Genomic DNA, 25,427 nt, shown 5'->3' on the forward strand with positions numbered 1-25,427 from the left:
TGCTGCTTTAGCCATGGAAAGGAGCCTTAAAGCGAATGTACAAATATTTATTCTAACAGAGCAGTATAAAAGAGCCCAACCGTAAAACAGAATCAGGGCAAGTGGTTCTGATTATGTCTGTGCACCAAACTGTTTAATTTTGACTATGGCATCTTTCCTAAGGCATTCCAAACATTAATCCTGCAAAGAGATACAGTGAGACGTAGAACCACATTTTCAAAATCCAGTCTCCTTTTCCAAGGCCAACACCATATAAATGAAAGGAAGGGAAATGATAAATACCATCATTTACTTTGCTTTTCTTTCCCCAAAAACATTTCTTACCTGCGTTTAGAAAAACACTCATTACATGACTATAATCTGCTTAACATTTACACACTTTGATATAATAGTAATTACACAGCAAACCCAGAACCCAATTAAATGTTTCAGACTTCAGTTTGTGGGTTGGAGAGCACACGAAGCGCTCTGATGATAGAACGGTTTTAAATAAAGTGTACCTGGCATACACTTCAAAAACAGAGTTCAAATATTTAAGCACAGTTCTGCATGCATGTGTTCGAAGTCTAACATAACATCTCTAAATATCAGATTTGGTGAAACAAATGTATTTACTACTGCTAATCATTCTCCATCATGCCACTCTGAACAGCAGATACATTGCAGGTACATTGTATATATAACCTTGTGACACTTAAGTGAGCACCATATGGATCACAGCACTCTAGATCTCTGCTAAATCCAGCATGTTAGCCCTAAACAGAATTCTGCCATCCAGCATGTTTTGTGTCCCTTCATTCATACGTTTGATTTCTGTATGTACTGTCAGAGACCCAGCAGTCACCATTTCTTGTTCTTTTTTCACTTTTCAGAACTAGATATCCTTCCCACCAGACCAATGCAATGTTCATTGCTGAAAACAAGTTATTGCTAACGATGGCAAAAATTCAAAGCAAAAGCAACATGCAGTATTCTTTCTGGAAGTTACGATGAAGTGCTGAGGAAGGGCAGGCTCCCACTACAGAGCTGGTGTTACACTGACATACATGTGCACCTGCTCTCCAAACCTGCAGCCCTTGAAACGCCACCCCAAAGAAGTGCTGTTTCTTTCAGTATCTCACCCAGAGACCTGCTGGAAAGCACTGCAAAACAAATCCCCTCACCAGCAGATCGCATTTCCTCTGCACTGGGATTCTCTCCCATGGGGCTGCTGCCCAGCCCGCTGTTTCCAAGCACCAAGCTGGGACACGGCCATGTGGGTGCAGGCACCGACACCGCGAGGGGAATGAAGCAGCCTCGTGGTACAGGTTCAGCCACTGACTCCTGCTGGAGCTCTAGGTAATGCTCAGTGCTGCTGAAAAACGTTGCCCTCACGCTTTCTAAAACAAGCGTGTCTGTTCTGAGAGAATCTGTGTGCCTAAACACATTACTCCCACTTGAAAATGCGCTGCAGTTTTGTTTAGAATCACAACTACGTGTTATGAAAAGAGAAATATTCCACCCAGCTGCAAAAAAGACATGCGTGGCACAAGCCTGATGAAAAGAAAATACCGATTAAACTCAGGCTGGCATAGATCTCCAAGAAATCGATTCCATCTGAAGTCTTTCAGCCAGAAGATAGACAGCTGAGCTAACAGCAAAGGAGGGAAAAAGGCTGGATTTTATTTTATTTTAAACTCTGGGCAAATTCTAACAGCACTTTAATAAAGCCAACAAAACAACAAACAAAAACCCAAAACAAAACAGAGCAGTAAAAATTGGGAAAGCAAGACCGGGAGACTGAAACAGTTCCCTGCCACACAGATGGGATGGCAAAGCCCTCCGGAGCTGGAGAACAGTCGCAGGCTGAACAGAAGTGCTGCACTCACTTCACTTACCTCAGAGTCCCTGGCATTTGTCTGAGCAGCTTTGAAGGAGCACAACTTATTAAAAAGGTATTTTGAGAGACTTTCTTTGTGTTTAGAACAGGATTGTGGATAATTGCTCCATGAGCTATAAAAGAAACAGACTGAAAAGCAGGAGCCGCTGCTGAACAGTTGTTTGCACAGGAAGCAATATTGTAGGAAAAGGCAATAATGAATAACAGTTAATTTGACCTGAGCTGATGAGGTCAACGTTTTAAAAGAAATAGCTCCACATCATGTAAAATAAGAACGCTATTTCCCATTAGAATAATACAGCAAGTGTAGCACTGCTAGAAATCTATTCCTTAGCACATGTTATGCTCAGTTTAGTAGTAACGTGCATTCCTGAGGTGTCCTAGACATCCTGTGTCTGACACAGATTCATTTCAGTGAAATACTGATTTGACTGCTGCCTCCTGCAAGCTCTGACTGCTTCAGCCTGCACACTGCTCTCAGGGCTTCCAGCTACTAACAGCCTGAAAGTGCAGCGACTGAAATAAAATCCTGATAATATTCAGACACAAAGTTAAACGCAACTGTGATTTGGACAGGATGAGCTGAAGCAGATATTTCACTCTTAATTTGCTGCCATTCAGAGGTGCTGTTGACAGGAGATGGAGCCCGGCTCAGCGGAAGAAACACCAGGTCAGGAATTCAGCAGGGCTGGATCCTATTCCTCCTTCCGCCGCTGCTCTGTTGTCTAATCCTGGGCGAGTACATCGCCTCCGGGCATCTGGTTCCCTCCCTCCCTGACACTTCTATTTAAACTGCTAATTCATAATGACCATCTTGGTGATGACGAAGCATGTATTCTGCACTAATACTTCTATTAATACATCGTCCCACTGCCATTAAGTAATAAAACAGAAATCCTGACAGAAATTGAATGATCAGTGAGACGTTATATTCCTTTTGAGGTATTTGGATACGAAAGGCAGGAAAGCTTTCTCAAGTGGTAACAGGCCAGAGGACACCCACGCTCTTCTCCTACATACTTAGACAATCCATTTCGAAGTAACTGAGTTTTTAACTACATGAAATCACCTCAAGAATACTAACACTGGAGGCTAAGCACCCCCAGGGACCTGGGAAAGGGAGCAAAGACAATGTAAAACAGAAAGCAACCTAAAAGGAACGGGACACGCAGCCTGAAACGGGCTTAAGACAGTATGCACTCGAGCCAGTCTAAGGGATTCAGACTTTCTACGAACACAGAAATAGCTGGGTCCCAGACTCAGAGGTTTGTACGTTCCCAGTCTGCGATGAATTGGAGTTAAATATCTGCACACTTTCATATGTTTTTAACGCCAGAAGTACTGCAAAGCACATAACTACAAGCACCAAAAGGCTCCTACAGTCCTGTAAACACTACATTCACAAAAAGAAAACTAGAATTATTGTAGCGTAATGGACTCCTGCTTGCATTTGTACATTGCCATTAACATACAATGTGTAAGAATTCCCACTTTAAAAACTAGCTTCCAGTTAAAGCCATCTCCCACCCAGAAATGGTCATTATATATCCCAAAAAATGGAAGAATGGTTCTGTTCCCAGACATGACATTTGTTTTGCACACCCTGATGAGCCCTAGAAACAGCGTTCACTTCTAGTAACTATTGCTCTTTTTTGGTCTGGTACTAAAATCTACAGTGCATGCATTGGCAGGCAATATTTTCAGCATTACTGCAGTAAGTATAATTGTCATAATTTCTTTTGCAGCTTATACTGATGAGATTAGATACGATGAAACTAATATTTTACCTATTCAAATATGCTAAAAGCCTGTTCCTTATTATGGTAAGCATGAGGAGCAGAAAACTCTGAAGAGCCTGCATCCCCACCTAGGGAGGCCAAATCACACTGACTTACAGGCGGCTGTGCTTCAAGCATGGAAGATATAATATACTGAAATTAATTTAAAATATTAAAGAGATCCAGTGGAATGCAAATAAAAAGCAACTCCTGCTTGAAAAGAGCAAAATAGCAGTTTAATAAAATGAAAAATGAAGATGGAAACCCTATCCCCTGATCTAATTGTCTTTCTTGTGCTATAGGGGATGCTCTTGCTCAGCTTACCAGGGACAGTCATTCCCTCCCCCCTGTAAGCACAGGAACTCCACAGCTCTAATACGACACCTTAAATGAGCCAACTTCCTTGAGCTTTGCCCAGGAGACTAGAATGGGCATGCCTCTTAATTCATGAATCAAGAAACTTGTCCAATTATCAGTCAGGCTGAAGAACATCTCTGACCACGACCATCCCAGGAAAAACACTCAAGTTGAAGCTGAAAAAGAAAAATGCACTGCCACAACTGGCAGGTCTGTAAAGCCTTTGTGTAAACACAAGCTCCAGATCTGCCAGCATCTCGGCCAGCTTTACCTGGGTTCCCTTCTTTCGAACAAAATTAAAGAAAACGTCCACTAGAAAAGGTCAAGTAGGGAAAAATAAAGGGAAGAACGTGCATAGCGACTCTTTATCTGTTACTGCAAGAACTTTTAACGGTGAGCCCAGAACAGAATTTTCAAACCAGGCAGATTGTGCCCCATAGGATTTTAGGAAGAAAACTCAGTCTGGAACATATTATGCATCTCCGATGAGTCTCAAGGTAGGATGTCACCCAACGCAGTCACTAGATCATCAGCTGCACCAAGTCACACACAGCTGCACAGCTGCAGAACATTGTTGCTTTCTACAAAACTGACTCATTCTGAGCTGAACAACTTGCACATGACAACAGTAACTTTCCAAAAGCCAACCCAGTCCTGATCTGAAAACTTCAAGAATTAGAGATTTCATCACATTCCACGGTCAATTTTAACAGTGAGGCCAATTAACCACTGGAACATGGTGAACTTTGAGGTCTGTTTGTTCCTCCAGTTCCTATTAAGCTCCTATTTGTTTAACTAAGGTTACCAGTTCTTGCTATGCTTGCTGTTGTGCTGTTCAGACCCGGCTTTTTCTGCACCAAGGAGGTGCTTATTGCACTCTGAGTCATATCTTAACCTTCTCATGAAGCAGAGGCAGATCTCAGCACAAAGCATATCCTACCACCTTTGAATGAACTTTCTTGCTTTCAAAACGCTGCCAGCAGAACACTTCAGTGTATGAGTCTTCCCAATGCTGTATTCAGGAGAAGTCCCCTCCTATTTTATTGCAGTACGATTTATATGCCCAAGGCTCACGTGCATTGCTGTGGTTGAGGGTCACATTCATTTGTATGGTTAGTTAAACTTCCAAGTCCTCTTCACAGAGCCTATTATTTATTCTTCTATTTATAATTTTGCATTTAGCCATACTAAGACACACATCATTCAGAGGAGGCCAGCTTGCCAAAACTGCCCTGTAAACTGCCAACTTGCATGTCACCACTGAAATCTGACATCTGCTTCCCAAAACTGCACTGTGTCCACGAAGAACATCCCTCACAGAAATATTCCCATGCTGTGGTAAACAACGACTACTTCAAGCCAGATAATTCATTTACCGTGCAGAGTATCAATACTGTTATTATTGCCTAATGTCATTTTTATAAACTTCTAAGAAGTAATGTTATTACATAATTAAATCAAGCACCCTACAAAGAAAATATGGAGATAGACAACTTTCTCAAGCAAACCTGGAATTTTAATCAGCATAAAGTCAATCAATTTGGATAAAACAAATGAACAAATTGAACACTGGGCACTACCTTCAAATATCCTCAACTTTCTCTTTTTTAATCTTTAACTGTATTTGTTCATTCATCTGAGACTGAACAAATGAAATCATTCATCTAATCACACTTTCTGAACACGGACAAAACAATGATCAGTTACCTGGAGTATCTCTTCTTATTGTAAATGGTAAGATTTAAGAGTCACCATGCTAGAAATCTCCTCATCCAAGTCTTTTACCATTTTTGAATGAAGTTTACTTAGGGCTGCAGATTTGAAATGCCTGCAATTGCTTAATACTATTTAAAATCCATTTACAAATAAATTGCAAAGTACTTCCATTGTCCTCATCGTGTAGTTAAGCTACGTGGAAGCTTAACTTAGCTCTCTAAGCAAAGTTGGAAAGACAAACAGCTTAAAAAAGTCTGAGAATATGTTCTAACAGCAAGTACAGGAACTCCACTGGAATATTTTGTAAGCAGTAACCATGAACATTTTTTGTCTACCAGCTTTTCTACACACAGAAAACATCCCACACAAAGACCTGCCTCCCCCCAGGTTCTTAGATTGTAAGAAGAAAAAGGAAGAAGATAGAGCTTTATACTACGGAAATGCAAAAGAACAATCGGCGCAAGTTTGCAAGAGCTGACACTACTTCTAGCAAAGTAAGCTGCAAATGCTATTACTCTGCAAACTCTTTGGGGGAAGCAGACAACGAACACAACACAGATATCCTTGGCAAATCAAACTGATTAATTGATGGGAGACTAGTTTGTATGATGCAAAGGTTTTTGCTTTGCTTACGTTCTGGTTTGCCACGAGGGTAGGGAGTGTTGGTTATTTTCAAGACATCATTTAGCATTATCAACTCTAACACACAAAGCCTAAGAAAGTGCAGGGATTTTCAAAAAACAGGTACAAAAAAGATTAACAACTCGCACTCCATCTAGAGCCCTCCCCCTTCCCAAAAACTAGATTTATTTATCTTATGTTTCCATGCACCAGTAGATGCATACTTTGTACCATGTTGAGATAAAATACGGGAATGATTACAGATCTTCAACTGTCTCCACAGGAGTAACACATCTGAAAAAAATACTTGCTGCTTCCTAGATCCCAGTAGCAATTAAAATAGCATCCCGAACCACTCAGCACCATTTTCAACATTGTCTGCCCATACTCACAGATTATTTCAGTGCTTAGAGTAAACTTGAAGAGTTGAAAATTTCAACTTCCGGAATTGTGACACAAATGAGAGACAAAATAATTCAACATACAGCACAACTTTGCTGAGGAAAAGGTACGGCTTGTTTTTAGACAACTGTGCAATGAAAAGTTTCATACATTCCAAGAAGCAGAACGAGGAAATACGTAGACTGTTCTTTTCCAATTATATAAATAGAAATTCAACTATTTAATAGAATATGCCACTCTGGTTAAAATAACCTTTAAATTTCAAATCGGGAAATCTTGTCTCTTTTGAAAGGCATTAAAAAAAGAAACATGCATTTTGAAAGAATGCTTGAAAAACAGTAAAGGAAGAAACTTACCATTTTGATGCCAGTGGAAAATGTGACTGGTTTGACAGGTTTGGGTTTTTCCAGTTGCATTTCTAGCTGAGTAGATCTGTCTTTATGCTGAGCTAAAAGCAGCGAAGCAGGAAGACTGGAGCTCTCCTGTAAGCATAAGAATAAACATCTGAATACTAAACCAAAATAAATACTAATTCATGCTGCATATACTTCAAAACTGCAAGCTGTATCTGAAAGGGCATCCCTAGTAGAACAGTGTAATGTTAAGTATCCTCCATACAAAAAAGAGTTTACAGAAAACGATCTTTTTTAGTAATAAGAAAAAGCTGCAGTAACCCCATAAATCAGAGTAACCTGCAAACAAGCATTTTTATAGAATCCACATTAAAGACAATGTAACAGGCTCCTTATTCCAACTAGCCAATGCGACCATATTTATTAAAATTAAAAAAAAATAAAAGCTTAATCGGAGAAGGAGTAACACAAAGCAGTATAACTTGGATCAGATGTTTATCTAAGACGCATTCTTTCTACCAATGAACTCAGACCAGTTTGAAATTGTTTCCCATTAGATTTCACCTGAGGCCGTTTGGAAATGATCCTTGCTCTGCTTTGCACAATGGCACTATTGTAAGTGCAACCAACAGCATATTTATTTTCTCCTTCATCAACTTATTTTTAGGGAAGCCAGCCAATTTTTAAAAAAATATATAAAAGTAATAAAATGAATAGTTAAGCAAATTAGCTACTAAAACTCTCATGTTTAGGCTACAACAGAATGATTATTAACATACATCTACGTGCTACATTATGGAGAGAGTCAGAAATCATTGGCCAATTTTCTGATAAACTAATGTGACTATCCACATGCACACCGAGTTCCCCTAGGCTCCCAAGCTAGAACAGAAGTGAAGCTGAAAGCAGTGAAGAAATTCAGAATAGATTATTCCCAGAGTCCTGCAGGGTAGCATTTTTCATACGATGCTCAAACCAAGGAAACATTGAGCTATGAATCACGCTGCAACAGAGGGGACTGTGATTTTGATTTTTATTTTAGAACAGTTCCGAGGAAGAAGTTGGAAGCTTTTTAAAGCTGCACGGTGCCTTGCTGTCCATAGTAGCCCAAAGAAATCTCTACAAGTGCTCGTGAAGAAAGGTTGTGCTTTACACCTGTTATTCCCCCATCACTCTCCCTCCTCTTTTCCCTCTATTCTTTCTTACACTCACTTCATCTCATGACTAGGTAGCACCTGCTAAAAGCAGAAAAATCTCACCTGAGATCGGCCCCAGAATGCAAACATCAGACACAGAACCTTCCTGACATTTTGTCAGTTCTCAAGGTGGAAGTGGTTTAAAAATCTCAATTGCAATGATGAGATTTTTGTACAGCCAGGAGAAAATTTGGACCACAAAAACTTCAGTTGCCAGTCCATGTCTCCCAATCATTTCACAGACCCACAGCCATCCTGCAGACCCTATGCACTGCTGCCTCTCAGAGTGTAAGGATGTTAGATTCTTCTGATTTCCAGATTTAACATTCTGGGGTTCTCTAGCTCATTTGACCTTATCACATTCCTTAGATATTCACTGCATTTCTGGCACAATAAAGGAAGCCAATTTTTATACCAACTTCTTAACAGTTCCACATCAGCACAATGGTTGGTAACCAGATTACACAACTGTGGGAAATCACCACGGTGCCAGCAAGCCACCGCATTCGTGATTGTTTGTCCTTTCTAACACGCACATAGTCCTCCTGTTAACTATTAACACAGAAATAGAAATCAAAGATCCAATCCTGTAAGCACTTATTCATAGTAACAATTTTCTGTATGGGAAAAAAAACCACGTAAGCTACTTACATGCAAAAATTTCTGAGATATGTTTAAAGAACGCTGAGGTTCTGGTAAAAGGTGGATGCTTGACGTCTTTATGACACCTTGACCTTTGTGAGATTCCAAATGACTGCATGGCCCAGGGAAAAGATGCCTGTTCGCCAAGTGCTGCAGTACCATTCTGTTCCTACCCACAGAGTGAGGGCTCTTGAAGAGGTAAGTGCAAGTCCCACATCACAGAAGACATCTGAGAGCAGTTCTATAAACCTCTGTATACAGATGAGTTTATACAGTAAATAAAGGAAGTGCTTTAATATTTTATTAAACCCTGATTGCCCAAGTCTAGAGGCTTTAAAAGAGGAAAAAAATTAAACCACACATCTCTTCTAATAAAAATGTAAAATACATTTGAGACTACAAGCCTAAATTACGAGATGCTGTGCTTTTCAAGTGGGAGGTTTTATTGCAAAAAGAGGTCACTTATAATGAAGGTTATATAAAATCTGCTTCGTTGAGTAGTGGGAGGCAAAATAGGCAACAGGTAACAGACCAGGACTGGGAGCTGAAGCACACAACTGCTCTTCCAGCAGCATGCAGAGCATGAGACGCACAAAACCTCGCTCCTCCTTGCACCAAACCATGCCAACCTTCCTCCCTCTGCTCCTAGCAGAGGCCAAGCTCTTGGAGGCTCAGCCTCAAGGCCAGACCTTTCTGCAAGACCCGAGCAACCCAGAACCCAGAGCCTGCTGCACTTTTTAAATACCAAGCATTTCTGTGCCTTTTTCCTTGCCTCTGGACTATCGAAATTATAAGCTCTTTGAAAACAGGGTAGTGTACCTGCATGCTTTTGTAAACGACTGAGGCCTTTATTCGCTGTGATAATACGTATAAAAAAACCACGAATCTCCTCAGAGTTTAAGCACCAAAAGCAAAATTCTCCTGTTGAAAGTGCATGGGACACGCTCAGTTCAGGTGCTCTTCTCTTATGAACCCAAACCTGTCTGTCGCTCAAGCAGAGGAAAGAGCTGAGTTTTCTGCACACACCGCACAAGAAATATGTCATAAGTGGTCTCTTATTGTCCAGTATGGCGGGGAAAAAATTGGAAAAAAAAAATCACCAAGAGCCAGGTCACATGGCTGCAGGTTCCAAACAGCAGGTGATGCATTCAGAACAGACCATCTGAAATCTAAAGGTGAACACTGGCCTTCCCACCACCTCCTACTCACAGCCCTGTCAAGCCAGCATTTCTGCCACTGATACCACGGTATCACTGCAGGCAGAGCTTAACCCTTGTGGGTTTGGTACAGTTCCTTACACTGCTCCTGCTTTTGCTGCGTTTCTCAGCAGAGCACACATTTCGATTTTACTTATGATCGGATTCATTTTCAGATATGTAGCACGGCATTAGAGGGATTTAAGAGACCATAGGAAATGTTTATTTGTTTAACAACTGCTGGTTTTCCAGAGACTTAATAAGTCATTGTACAAACACCTTAACGCTGGTTTTATAAACCTTTGGTATTACAAAATAAGTTTTGATCCAAATTTAAGTTGACAGTGCCCCCTTCATAAACAGACAGAACTTAACTTTAAACAACTTAAAGTTGCCCAATTTCCCTCCTCAGCCTTTAAAATCACCTGCTGTTTTTAGAATATTAAGACATATTTTAATAGCAGTACATATGCAATCACAGTTAAAACTACCTATTTGGGTTATGCTTTAAGGATTATTTATAACCATTCTTTCCTCAAGCCATCTGGTGAAGTAGATTTCCAGCAAAACCAACAGCTGTGTAAAAGACCAACACCAGTCTCTAGTAAATTAAGACTTTATTTTAGAGCAGGATTGAAGTAAGTCAGAAACCAGTTCAAAATCCCTTTTCTGAGGCATTACATTTGAGTTCACAGTGCAGTTTTTATGAATTGATCCATTACTCAAACTATTCCTAATTATGGGGATTGTAGGCCCTTTTACCTTGAAAGTGAAAAGAGACTTCTGGATGCAAAGCTACAGACTTGAAGGATTCTCAGGGAACCTTTCTGCTCGTCTCTGCTCCTTACTATAAACAATGAAGCAACAGCTCCTTTAAACAAACCATGGAAAGGTTTCCACAATCCCTGGCTTTGAAAGCAATAGCTCTTCAGGAGAGCTCCCACAACTCTTGCACACTGATGCTCTCTCTCCATGCCCTGGTTCAAAGAACTCTGCTTTTCCTGGAAAATCAGAAAAGTATCTCCATCTTAAATAAAGATCCAGAGTACAAAGCATGAATTAATATCATACTAACATAAGAAATTGAAATGAAAGAAATGCTGAATTAAAATCTGTCAAGAAGCTTTAAACCACACATGGACATAACTGCATACTCTATAACTACATGCATACTTATTTCTTTTTTAATATTATACACAGACTCTTCCCACGAGTGATAGAAAGTGTGAATGTTTGTGCATGCGTGTCTACACTCACACACACGTAATAAAAAAAAACTGAGAAGTGAATCTTGATTAAAGAATAAGTATTTTCTGAGCTTCTCTATGGCCAAATATCATCACTGCATTTCAAATACAGAAACAGTAGCACATTAAGCCAAAAACAAGATTAACTCCTGGAAATGGTCTTAAGTTTCTCTTCATTAGTCCATACATCCCTCAAATAAATCCAGCCTTTGTTCACTTCAGAAGAAGCGTCTCATACACAAAATGTCCACCATAAGAGAATATGACATGTTCAGAGCAAGAAACTTTTTTCTTCTAGTTGCTGTTAACATCAGGAAGCTGCTCAGCTTCCAGTCTTCTTTCCAAGATTCCCTGTAAGAAACTGTCCCCTTGAAACCTGGGAAAGCATTCCAGGACTACCCCTGCCACTATGTCCTTCACTGGGCACTCACTCAGTCCACTGCTGAGCAGAAGACAGTTTCTTTATGCTGATCCAATATAGAGATTCCTGTGTGATCCATTCCCAGCTTATTACTTAGGTGCTCTGACTCAAAATGGGTTGACCAATGCTCAATTAAATCATGAGAATACTGTTACCTATTCTTTATTTTTCTACTGCAGAGGTGGCTGAGCTCATGAAGTAGCTCTTGATTACTGTTTTGCTTCAGCATACCAGATTGTCAGCCACAGAAATTCACAACTGTTTAATAAACAGTGGTATAACTTCATATTATGGTTGAATCAACTTAAGTAGCTCCTCTCTACCTCCTTGCAAATTGCATGATCAGACATATACCACGGCAGAAGCAATTGTCTTCAGCTGAAGGAAACAGAAGTAGGCAGTTGCACAGGCTACACCAAAGCAAAACTCATTCATCATACATCAGGTTTGAGGTGGAGTAGTAACTGCATCAGCTATCTAAGTGCAAACCTGCATCAGTCAAACTTGTGGCTTTCATATTGTCAAGCTGAACAGAAATCTACACTTCTATACTATCTCTTCTTCAGATATACAGTGCAATATCAACTGTTAAGGAAACTGATCCAGAGGCTACACTCACTAAAGGCATTTCTGAAATAAAAATCTTCTTCTAAATATCCAAACAAGCCTTCTGCAACTTACCGAGAATCAATTTTGCGCTGAAATATCCAACAATGCTTTCCCTATAGTTCCAGACCAGTGCTGGAAGTTCTGGACAATGAGCTCATTCAGCCTATGAACTAGTTGTGATATCTCAGAAGCACTCTCCCACTAGTCCTTGGCTTACCAAAACTGTTCAGAGCTCTGTCTACCATTGCAATAAGTGCAAGGAGACAGAACAGTAGTACAAAACGTGCAAGACAGGAAAACTGAAAGGGGCAGCTGGGTTAATTCCACAGTGAACTGAAAGAGATGTATATAAACCTATCTGCTATTTGCTCTGCTACAGAGCATTCAAAGCCTCCAGTTTTGTTACTTACCAATTCATCCAAGAGTGCTTGTTTATTCTTCCTTTTTAACATCTGTTGTAGCTGTTCCTCTTTCTGTTCAAGCAGTCGCCTTTGTTCATTCTCCTGTCGTTCTACCTCTAAAGCCTCCTCCAGCTCTTCCTGCTCCCGGGTCTGAAATGGAAACATTAGAAATTGACTCTCAGCAATCTTCATCCTTGCATGGACTGAGATCTCTCACAACTCTTCTGCCTATCAGAGGACCTAGGGCAGACCAAGCAAAGGGAAAGCAGCCAAATTTTACCTTTTAAAGGTCATTAGGGATGGTGATTCTAACTTCTCTTGCTGTCCAAAGTAAAGAGATTTTTTTTCCTTGCTGCAGTATAAAAAGTATACATGTAGATTTTGTCTCTTTAAATGATAGAGAATTACAATGGCTTTTCCTTATTTCTTAGCTGTAAAATGAAGGCATGCCTCTTTGCTCCCACACACCCTACTTCTCAAGAGATGCAAAAAAGTGACAGAAAACATAATTCCACTAAACTTTCCCTCGTCACCCCTTTCTAAATCAGCTGCATCTTGTGTGTAAACTTGTGTTTAACAATGCATAGAAGAAGTGTATGAAGTAGAACATATTTAAGAATGAACTCCACACATCTTACGTTCCCAGAAAGTGAGCTATTTTTCCTATGACTTGAATAATACTTGTGTGCAGCAGGAGTAGAAAAGAAACAACTTACTAGGACAAAGGTGACTGAGTTTTTGTTATTGTTTTGTTTTTTATCCTACAGATAAAAAAGGCTTCTTAAAACTACCGAATCAACTGTATTTAAAACTCATGGTAGAACTAAAAAGAAGAGGGCTGAAAAAATAACAGAACCTCTCTGAAAGGCAAAAAGAAAGACTGAAGTTGAACAACTTTATACAGAAGAGAGAATAAAAAAAGGCCAATTTGGAGGTAAGATGATATGGAACAATAACGTTCAGAAAACATCTTCCCAAATCTTCCTTCCCAAAAATAATGAAGCAAAGGGAGATCCAAAATAAATGCAGAGTTCTAAAATCATATGAAGTTTAAATGGATGATTAATCCACTGAAAGGGTTTAAGCAGAACATTATTGCAGCTAAAAACTTAGTAAAATTTGTTCCTGTAACACGACCCAAAGTTATAACACAAAGCACAGTGATGTGACATGGGCCAGAATATGCTGAAAAACATCCCGTTAGCAGGCAGATCAGGCTGCTGGCTCCCAGTGAGGCCCAGTTGCTCCTTGATGCAAGAGCTGACAGATCTCATCACTTGTCACTGAGTCAACCAGTGACGCCTTCATTCTGCAAGTAGCAGTGACACTGGTGAACAGAAGGTCACAAAATGCATTCTCTTTGCATTTAATGAAAGGAAACAAACAAACAACAATCCTCCCATTGATAGCTGAGGTTATTTCCAAGAATTAATACATCTAGTTAATTCAGTCAACAGAAGAGTCTATAAAACACTCCAAGCCTCTTCCATGTTTATGCATGAAAACTGCCTGGACTTTGCAGCGAAACAAAAGCAAAATTGTAAGAAAGTGCTGACAGATCTAATCTGAAAAACCAGCCGAGAGAAATTATAGCCAGGAATAAGTAAACTAATATACAAACCTAAACTAGATCAGGCTACAGCAATAACACAAGTCAGATCAAACTCTTTCTGAAAGGAAGACCAAACAAAACAATTAAAAATAAGAAAGCTCACCAGGCAGCAAGGGTTGTGTCAAGCTTAAAGCTAGTCTAGACACAGTTCCGAGATCTGAAGAAATAAAGATGATCGTGGTGAAGGCCTGGGGCAAAGTCAAAACAAAAGAAGAGATAATATGACGTGCTACTTGATCACTACTGATTTTGAATTTTTTGTATGACAGTGCTACAAGAGAAAAACAACCGTAGGATCACTCATGTCAACATATTTGCAGTAGAGATGAGAAAAACTGCTGAGCTCTCAGGTCCAATATGGCTTTCAACTTTGGTCCTTTCTGCCTGCTAAACAAAAATTCAAACTGGAACAGGCAAAGGGTTAAAATAATAAATAAAATAACATATATCAAGAGTGACAGAAAATATCATTGTTTCCTCAGGAGCAAAACATGACAGTGGACATTTGTCAGTCCAGAAACGAAGGGACAAAGACCAACCATAAGAAGTTTAGGCTAGAAATTACTCCCATCTTTTCCCATTCAAGGAGAAAAGCCATTCTAAAATCTGACAAGAAGAGCTAGAGGAAAAAAAAAAAAATCATTTCAGCTTTTAAGAGAGGGGTAAATTCATGGGCAAGATTGTGCGTTTTTGTAATAGCAACTGTGTCAAATCTATTATTTTGTTTCAATTGTTCCAAAAGAAAAGAATCCAGACTTACAGGAGATCTGGAGACATGCAGACTTGCCCAGCTTCCACAAGACAGCATCTAGCACAGCAAGTCCACACGGTAGAGGAAACAGAAGACCCAGAGGGCTTGGGTGGGTTCAGAGTATTACTATGCTGCTGGATGTGATCACATTGCTAGTGCACAGGCTGTCTGCAAGTCAAGTACATGAACGGAAGACGGGCTGCAGGTAAAGCACACTGCTCTTACGGCAACACTAGAGGTTGCGCCTACATTGTAAAATAAGATAGCCAAAGATTTGCGAGGTCTCTTCCAACTCTGAAGCAAAGGATATTGCACAGTGTCACACACAGGATAACAGATCAGAGAGATGGTCCCCTAGGGAAATTTCCTTGCCTTTAAAAGGAAGAGGTTCAAACAAACATTTTTCAGATTCCAGTCTCCTCCTGTGAAATCCTAGCGCTAAAGAAATCACTGGGAGTTTAGCCACAGACTTTAGGGGAGTGAGGATTTCACCCCTACTGATTTGAAAGCCAGTCCTTAGTGCAACAGGAACACAAACACAAAATCTTGTTAAGTCACGCTCTGGGCAGACATTTTCCTTCAAGAATCAATAAAAATGTGTATTTTTATGCCGAACAAGTACTTAACAGTTTAAACTTTCCTTACAGAAGGAAATGGTGGCAAGTTTATTTTTGAAGAACAAAATGCTATCTGAGCCATATCTTAGTGAATACATCTTCAAAGAATCATGTGTTTTGCATATAGATCATGTATACAATACTCCCGATGTTACTGTTATCAGCTCTTGAACAAAAGTTTAAATGTTTGTTTCAACATCTTTCATTTTAAATTTTGCATAAACCAGACCTGTGCTTTCCTTCGGTTTTACAAGTCTCTCTTGGGAGCTTCATAATGTCTGCATCTGGATTCCTTTTACCCTTCAGATGAGAAAGGAGCGATTGTCCTAGTGTAGGAATGAAGTTGGTCTCTCCTGGATATTGTCCAATGAGGCTGCCAGCACAATGTAGTGGTGATGTATTAAATGCAGTCTTCACTGCCTGTCCCTCTTTTTAAATGCTTTCCAGAATGAAGGATAATTGCATTTCAACTATCAATTTCATCTCTTTAAGCAGCACTAAATATCAGTAACACAAAATATCAGCATATTGTAGTTTTTGAATACAAAGCGAAGTATGCGTAGTGCCTTCAGTTTTGGCTTGCTTTTAAGATATTTTAGAAAGCATGTCACTTTGAAAATCCTTTAATTCTTCAGCTAATGAATAAAAATCGTAAGGGAGAGGAGAAGTTAAACTAACCAGTTTTATCTTGTTTTTCTGAATGACTTCTTTGTTATCCCTCTGGTACAGCTCCATTTTCCTTTTGGTGTTCTCCAAATCCACATTGTTAGTCAAGTTAAATACTGCATAAATATTAGAAAGACAGAAAATAAAAGTATTAGGCCAGCATGCATTTCTATCACAAAGAAATACTATTCTTATGCACTCCATCACTTACAGCAATGGACAAAAAAATCACAACAACAGAATTTACTTAGATATGCCTTGTAGCGCAAGATGCAGTCTGCTAAATCCCTGCAAACTTCAACAGAAGCCAGTGGAGTTTATTTAGGTTTATACATCTGTAGTAGATAGAAATTAGAATTTTGCAACCGATTTTATGAAATTGATAATGTTGCACATGAAAAATCATGATACTGTCAGTAATAGACTGACCTTTTTAAGTAGCAGTTGCAGCTGTGTTCCAGCTAAATGAAGTTAGCTAGTGAACCAGTTCCAGTTAGATGAAGTTAGACTAAACACATACATATTAGGACAAGGTTAGAAATTAAGTCGCCCCATTTCATAAGATTACCTAAGGCACAAAGACTACAGAGATTACCTGATTTTTCAGGTACACAAATCAATTTCACAATTCAATGACTTAAAGGCACCAATGTACAACTACCCTTATTATGAAGAATCTGCAGATGCATCCAGATTAATTCGTTAAAATGACATTCTTTTGATGCCTCTAGATGGTGACAGGCTAGATCTCACATAATTATGAGCAAGCAGAGTTGGTCAGCAAGCTCCCTAGTTTAGCAGAACATTCCTGACTATCTACATATGGCATGAAATACACCTCAAGAATTGATTGGTTTCTACAATCAACAGCTTGAAAGATGGTTTGGATGACCAGTAATTCAATACAGTGCCCAAGTCTTTCACCTCTAGGTCGCCGGTTCAATTGTGGGTCAAGTGGATTTCAAATGAAAGCCATTATCACCATGAAGTCACCCAGTGTTTGATATCAAGTGTGGACGTTGGGCTCATATACATATCCCTAAAGCTTGTGAAGACCATAAACGTACAGCATTCTCCCCAAAAACCTCTAAGAACTTTGTCACACACCTCCTGTAAGCTTACAAGAGCAGCAGAGAAATTCACACAGCCACTGATGAATCCCTTCCAAGAGAAGCAATTGCACAAACAATCAGCAAGGGAAGGGTTTCCAGTGAAAATGCCAGCACAGGAACTGGAAGGTTTTTATTTAGTTCTCCGTTCCTAGTTTCCTCAAGTGACTAGAGCCAATTGAACCCTGTGCACATGTACCACTGCAAAATTATTTGTGTAAATGAGGCTGAGAGAAGTAGAAGAAAAGAGAATGATATCTGTGTTGCTTCCCGTTAGAACAGGACACTTCTCATTTCACTAAAGATTAACATTCCTTATTCTTTTCTTCTCTCCCTAGGTAACATGGCAGAAATCAGCTTTCAGGAGAGCTCCAGATAAGTCAAACCACCAATAGGCTAGACCAGCAAGCCAATTGCCAGCAATTACAGAAACAGGAAAATCAGGAGATTTAGGTTAGATTTTAGGAGGAAGCTCTTTACTCAGAGGGTGGTAATGCACAGGATGCCCAGAGAGGCTGTAGGTGCCCCATGTCAGGCTGGACAGGGCCCTGGACAGCCTGAGCTGGTGAGTGGCAACCAATCCATGGCAGGGAGTTGGAACTGGATGGACTTTAAGGTCCCTCCCAACCTAATCAGTCTGTGGTTCTATAAAATCAAAGCAAGAAATCAGTTACTGGGGATAGAAAGGGAAGGTCTGAATTTTGAGAGTCAGTGGCTACAGCTGGACTAACCCAGCAGTACAGCCTGCCGTTCCCCCAGGCACAGGAGTCGCCTCTCCCCCTGCTCCGACTGCAGGACTCTGGGTGCTTCGTGGTGTCTGCAGAAACCTTTCGGTAACCTGAACTGGCTCAGTAAAGGCAAGGGACAAGTGCCAGAGATGGTGCAAGGGAAGTAATAGAAATGTAAGAACACTCTCTTTCCAGGAGTACAGAACTAACACTTTATCTTATTTCTAGCAGAAGCATTCAGTCCTTCCTTGAACCACAGCAAAAAGAGTTAGGCAGTATATAGCTGAAGAAATCCACAACCTTAAACAAACAAACAAAACGCTGTATTTATTCTTTTTTTTTTTTTCCTTTTCTAAATAATAAGCACTATCAAGAGGACTGACATTTTAATTCAGTCTGGTTCCTGATAAGCAGCCAAATTCTTGCAGCCCTGCCCCAGCCTCCTGACTTCAGGAGGGATCTGAGAAGCAGGCTGGTTTTGAGGGCTAAGCATTTGATTGGGAATCAAAACCTGGGCTCGATTTCCAGCTTTGCTGCTGTTCCAGGACAGATCACTTGACCTCGACACTGGAGGTCTCCCATCTGTGAGAATCACAGGCAGAAGGATAAAGCTTCCTTTCTCCTGTATGTATTCTGCTGTGTCTCCTTGCTATAACTCCATGCAGCACCTATCTCAGGGTCTTGATCTCACCTCAGGCGGAGCCCTGGCCATCACCACAAACCGACACATCATTCTGGGAGCTCTTTGACTTTCAAAGTTCAGCTCCTTGGGTTTTGGAAGCAAATTACTCATTTCAATATACTTTTCCCCACTCCAAAAGCGTTATAAGAACATTTCCAGTTTCTTATTGCAATTACATATTGCTTTCCAGAGCTGGCAGCATTTCCTTAATAAAACACATTATTTCAGTCTAAGTTCTTATTATTGTAGGGAAGATTTGACCTCCAGTTTTCTAGTCTACAGTCCCCAGCTGACAAGCAGCTTCACATTTGAGTATTACAGCATAGAAGAATGGTCATGTGAAAATGCTGGCATACAATCAGATCAAGGCTCTGCAATGACAGCAGCTGCATGGGAATGTCAGCACTTCCTACAACTTAAATCCACACACCAGCTCTGTAAACTTTTCAATGACGACACAAGAAAGAAATAGCATATGAGACATGCTGTGCTAGCAGGATGCCCAGATGCCGCCTTCAGGTGCAAGAGGAGGAACAAGATGAGATGCCAAAATGCCTCTGGCCCCTGAACATCTTGGTTGCTTCTCTAAAAATAATCCAGCAATAAGCAGATGACCTAGGTTTTGCAAGTATTGCTGCGTGAGACATTCAAATGGGCTTTTTTGTTTGGTTTTTTTTTTTCCTCAGTTATTAATAGATTCAACAATGAACAATCTCAGTTTGTAAAACACCAAACATAAGATTTAAAACTCCTATCAGGTAAGAAGGCAAATTTTAGACATATGCGCGTGTCTGCCTTTATTTATAACTACTTATAAAAGTGAGTAATCTTGATAGTTTCTATCACCTTCTATCACCTTGCAAAGTGCTATGTTTATTTCTCCATCTGTTTCCCTGCAGTGGCTGGAAACCATGGGTAGAACCCTCTCTGCAACCAAATCTCCTTGCACGGATTCTTAACTAGAGTAAGACTGCCCATCTTACTTTACTTTGTCACCTGAGGATATGGTAGGGCAGCAATCAGAAAGATTCTTACCCCCTATTCCCACAAAGACCAGAACAGATTTCTCCCACTAAACAATGACTTGCCATCACTGAGGAGAAATGTGGTCTTGGTCTTAATCATCCTTAGCTGTTTGTTGCTCCTCAACACCAAGGGGTCCTCATTTTAAGACTTAACATACTGGAGATTTACATTCTGTTGCAGTAGTATGAAGATCTGGTTAGTCTATACCAAGATCAGTATCAACAGCTGTCCTTGAATAAATGAAAAGAATATCCTCCCTCCTACATAAACATCCCAGCAGCAAAACAAACTGTGCTCTTTGACACCACACAGTTATCAGTGGCCAACCTGTCACCTAAACACTTTCCAACATATAATTTATTTGCCATAGGCTTCAAAGTCTCTTCATCAATAATTAGAGAACGCAGATTCTTGCCATTTTATCTCCATAATTACAATAGTCAGGTTCATTTTGTAAGGGGGACTAGGCTGTGAGAAATAACAGCCATTACTTCTTTCTCTCCCGTGCCCCCTCCACTATTTACCTGGCATTTAAAAACCGGCAATATTAAATCAAAGAACACAGTGACTAATACTCAGCATCTTACCTTCTATACCTATAGGACTACACAGCATTGTTTGATTTGGTTGTATCTGCGTTTTGTCAGAAATTTCTTTTTAAACATAATTCTTCCAAACGTCATTTTTTTAAGTGACAACAAAAATTATACAACTAGAACAGAAAGAGTTAAAAAAAAAAAACTGACTCATATGCTACACCTACCCTGAAAAAATATTGGTGTAGGTCTGAATATGACTGGCAAAGCAGATGGCTAGTTTGAAAAGGTTTCAAAGAGAAGACAGACTTATTTTTGTCCATGTTAAAATATAGCATAAGCTGATATAAGAGGTCTGAAACCCTTCAGGGGAAAGAAACAGAAGCTGTTTTGTATGCAACAATTATTTATCTACTTATCCATCTCACACTCGTTGGTTTATAAATTGACTTGCCTTGAGACATCTGTTGAAGTACAACAGGAAGACTATTGTGTTTTCCTGAAACTTTTCATTCTATTTAGGTAAAACTCTGTCCTTCGGAAATTCAGCCTCTGCAGGGAGACTTTCACTGCTTTTTAAAAAACATTTATTCTGCAGTTCTATAATAAATGGGAGAGGATTTTCTTGTTATAAAAGGAACTAGAAGATTAGAGCCAAAATTTTGGATTACATGGAAGAGTAAGCTGTCCAGAGATGCTGCACCGTGTGCATGTCACTCCACTGCAGAACTTCAAATTTGATCCATCAAAATATCCTTTTTTTTTTTTTTTTTTTTTTTTTTTTTAAGTTTGAGATACTGAAAACTGTCTGAGATTTCTCCTCCTAGAAGAGACAGTAATGTTAACATGGTAAAATATTTGTTATTCAAATATTAGGCTCACTGACTCCCTGGTGAAACAGCAGGTGGTTACTTTAAAGACCTACAAAGTCAGTTCCAATGTTGATCCTTTTTCTCTCATCCACAATACTCTTAAAACCTTCACCTTCCACTCTCTACACTTCTAGCTGAACCCAGCTAGTGGGGAAATGGCCACATTTCCAAGTCTTTTCTCTAAGAGAAATTCATGGATTAAGGAAAATATAAGCTTGCTGTAAACAATATTCCTCCTGCCCTACTACAAAGAATTCCTCCATTACCATCTTTGTAAATAGCCAACTAGGGACTAGGAACGGCAGAAGTGCTTTGGGCAGAGCACTCCAAGTGGAGACACGACCACATCCTCAGCCTGCACAGGGAGCCCTGAGCTGCAGTGGCACCTTTGTTTGGTGCTTTCCATCTCTGGGCAAGCCTCTTGGGCCTCACACTTTTATGAGGGTGGGAGCAATTTGGTGGTAGAAGGGATGGACCAAATCTTAAAGAGGGTCTCTTCCCACGAACATTACTATGAAATAATTATCAGGGAAACCTAAATGCAAAATGAAGCCACGAAAAAAGATCTAGTTTGGCGTTATTAGACATTTCTATTTATCTTCAGTTGTCTTTTCTTGTGACAATTTTCCAGAAAAACACTTTGGTGTAGAATTGAATTATTCGAATCACCAATCCCCATCAGGTCCCAGAAGGATCACTTTGGCTGGAACAGCATGATACTGAAATCTTAGCTCAGACGCGATGACTGAAACTGATCTTTGATAAAGCCACTCTATTTCATATTAGGTTCCTCCCATTCTTAGCAACGGCAATACCATCTTTTTACATACACACAGGAAAAAACCTCAAACAATAAACAACATAACCTACAAGTGATCATAGATAAAAAAAATCCTGTCTACCCAAGGATCAATCGTTAGACAAATGTTCGGAGCAAACAAGTCACCAGGCAGCTGGTATTGCACAAAGTCTTCGAGAAGTAACGAGATCCCGGAATCCAAGGGGCACAATCACAGGAGCCTCCTTTTACCATGAATGTACTGAACGTTTTAAAAAGTAATAATAACTATTAGTAATTGTGTTGCGGTAATGCCTGGAGGCCTCATTCAGGTATCAGGAGAGCGGTGCCAAGCAGTGCGTACATACAGGTTAGGAGGCAGGCCCTGCTTTGGAAAGCTGACACACCTGGTTTTCAAAAACTGGCTGTGGAGAACCCTGGGGAAGAAGAAAATCTTGTAGAAAGCACAAGAAAAGTTTGCATGATGCCCAGAGATTGAGACCCTGGTTGCAAACTCTAAGGTTCAACCTTGTCCCTCTCAGCAGAAGGACACAGATGTGACTTATTTCAATAGATGTTGCACATATCACTCCCAATGACACGTTTTAACCTTTTCACTTCATTTTTACTCCTAGTGCTAATGACAACTAACTGTTTACAGTGTTTTCAAATTGTCCAACTGATTTTTCTTCTGGAGAAAGCCTGCATTAAAATGTGGTTTCTATTTTAAGGCCTTGTATAACACATTGTAGCCCAAAGCATTATTTAGTGGCTACATTCTAAACCACTTAAAAATGTGTTTTTTATAACAGCAATCTTAAGAGGTGACTACCCTAATGTTTGACCTTTTCCCCCCACCTCTTTTTTCTGTACCACCCAACGCTTTTCTTTAAATAGAAAAGTCTGTAGTTACAATACGCCTAACACAGAGGAGAAAATGTGCTTCAAGTGAGGCCACACATCTCATCAATGGAATAAAACACTGCAGTCACTACAAATGTTGGAGATCATCTACCTGAAACATTTGGAAAAGCTATCAGAACCATGCCAGGGTCACATAAGTGTACCTACACAGGATGTTTACATATTTTCCTCTGCCAAGCAACTACTTTATCTGAAACCCCTTCACAACTTTAAGATCAAAACTTACCAGCAAAGAGCAAACAGGGTAAAGCTGTGCCTTTTAACACGTTGACCTTCTCACAGAAATACTGGAAATCTGGGGCAGGGGATAGAAAGGGGAAGATAGGGTTCTCTGCTCCCTAGCTTCCCAACCTGGCGGCTCTAACAACCACCAGCAGCACTGCCAACCTGCCATACGTTGGCCCCACGAGGCCGAGCTTTGCTCCGCATGACTACACTCTTTCTTTCCCTTCCCGCAGCCCAGTTTCCCACGTGCACAAACGAGCAGGGAATTCACATATACAAAGAAAAAGAAGTAACTACTCTTACCAGTAAAATCTAAAAATACCCATAGAGTGGAAGACGCCTTCTAACACATTGTTCTGCCATGCCACACACAACCTGCCCTAAAAAAATGCTGAAGAAGTAACACTACTGCTGCTTACCCGACAGCAGTGAGGTGGAGAGCACTGCTCAGGAACACAGGCAGGGACGTTTGGGGAGATGACAACAATCAATGAAGTTTGAAAGCAAAATGTGAGTATGGGAAAGAATAGAGCTTGAATTCTTGTTGGATGCGTTCTTGAATCTAACCAGCCCTCTGGATTCTGATCTACTGTACATTAGTAGATCACAAATTACTCCTGTGACTGTGAAAATTAAGAGCCTTTTGACTGCACCCCTTCCTTCCTCACACAACCCTGGCTGATACACTAATAAGGAAGGAGGTATTTGGTCTTTCTGGTCCTTTTTGGTATTTTAGGTGTCCCTTTCCAGCAACTAACTTCAATTCCCGACACGCATTTACTGAGCTCCTGTATGTGATATGTTTGCAGGACCAGCACAAGATTACAGACAAATTCACTCTTCTTCACAAGGTTACAAAGACCAGCTGTGAGTTCTGCTGCTTCTAAAGCAAATTACTATCAGAGGCTCTGGAATCATTTGAAATTTAACTACCTAATCCCAAGAGCTGGAGAATCACAACATGCTGCACAAATTGACAAGGTTCAGGAGTTTTCAGGCAAAACTTCAACTCCCTTGTTGCACATACCAAAACACCACGTAACAGCAGTAAGTGGGAAACCTGTATTTAAAGCTACATAAATACAAAACAGTTTTTCTTTCTATGTGCACACAGACTCTTCCAGGATCCTCTGGCTAAGCTGCAATCATTCTTTCTATTCACTCTCTCCTTCCTCTACACCATCCAAAAAATATACAAACAGAACTACACCCATATTGTCTCCTCCAGATATTTGGACCCATTTGAGTGTGCCTGGTGTTTCCCAGCCACACGATTTAGCTCTCTCCAGTCTCAGCCTTCTGATGCCAACAAAAACATGACACATTGCTCACAGCAGTAAGTGTATGGGGTATGTTTCTACAAAACGCCATAGTGCAAAAAGGAGCAAGGGCTCCTTTGAAAAGCTGAAAGGGAGAGGCATCTCCATGATTTCCTTCAAATTGCATTTGCTGCCTTTCCTGCACATTTTAAGCCACCTCTTCATCCTCCAGGACAAAAAAAAGTCTATAAAACTAAGAAGCAAACCATTTAGGAGTCTCTCCTTTGAACACATCCATGTTTTTCTAAGCAAAATCCATCACTCCACCATAAATCACACGTCACCCTAACTAAGAAAAAAATAAACTCTGTTGATAACATAGGCCCTTTCCAAAGGGCAAAGTTCTACTTCAACTAAACCCAAGAGAAAGAAATCAATGTCTGTTCCTAAACCTTCTTCTTCTGCACAGCAACATAAAATGCTACCACAGTGGTATGTAAGGTCATCAGCTTCAAAGCAGCTTCAACTACTGTAACTTGCAGAAGCAAAACTGATGAAAGACACCATATGGCTTCTGTCATGGTAGATAAAGCTAATGGAGGCGTATAATGAAAATTTGAATTTCTCTTCTGTTTAATCTTTCCCAGTGCAGCACCGACAACTGCCTGCAAGCCTTTCTTTTCCAGCTATAAAGCACTACTTCCACTTTGAATCATGTTTTTCCTCTGGCAGATAAAATGTTTTGCTTCACAATGCCCTACAGTTCAGCAAATATGGTTAAAATATACAGGAAAAAAAGTAATTAGATAAACATCTGATACTGC

General features: G+C 40.1%; 1 protein-coding gene across 2 annotated transcripts in view; it reads right to left on the reverse strand.

Moving 5' to 3' along the window:
• The window catches only part of MNAT1 (MNAT1, CDK activating kinase assembly factor), a 116,332-nt gene that overhangs the window by 58,866 nt on the left and 32,039 nt on the right, over window positions 1-25,427 (reverse strand). For both annotated transcript variants that reach the window (XM_021402812.1, XM_021402811.1), the window contains exons 4-6: window positions 16,477-16,580; window positions 12,828-12,968; window positions 7,110-7,235 (exon numbers count right to left, since the gene is read on the reverse strand). In XM_021402812.1, coding sequence (XP_021258487.1) covers window positions 7,110-7,235; window positions 12,828-12,968; window positions 16,477-16,580 — 371 coding nt within the window. The remainder of the gene's footprint in view (window positions 1-7,109; window positions 7,236-12,827; window positions 12,969-16,476; window positions 16,581-25,427) is intronic.

Source organism: Numida meleagris, chromosome 6, assembly GCF_002078875.1.
Source record: "Numida meleagris isolate 19003 breed g44 Domestic line chromosome 6, NumMel1.0, whole genome shotgun sequence".
Classification (NCBI taxonomy): domain Eukaryota; kingdom Metazoa; phylum Chordata; class Aves; order Galliformes; family Numididae; genus Numida; species Numida meleagris.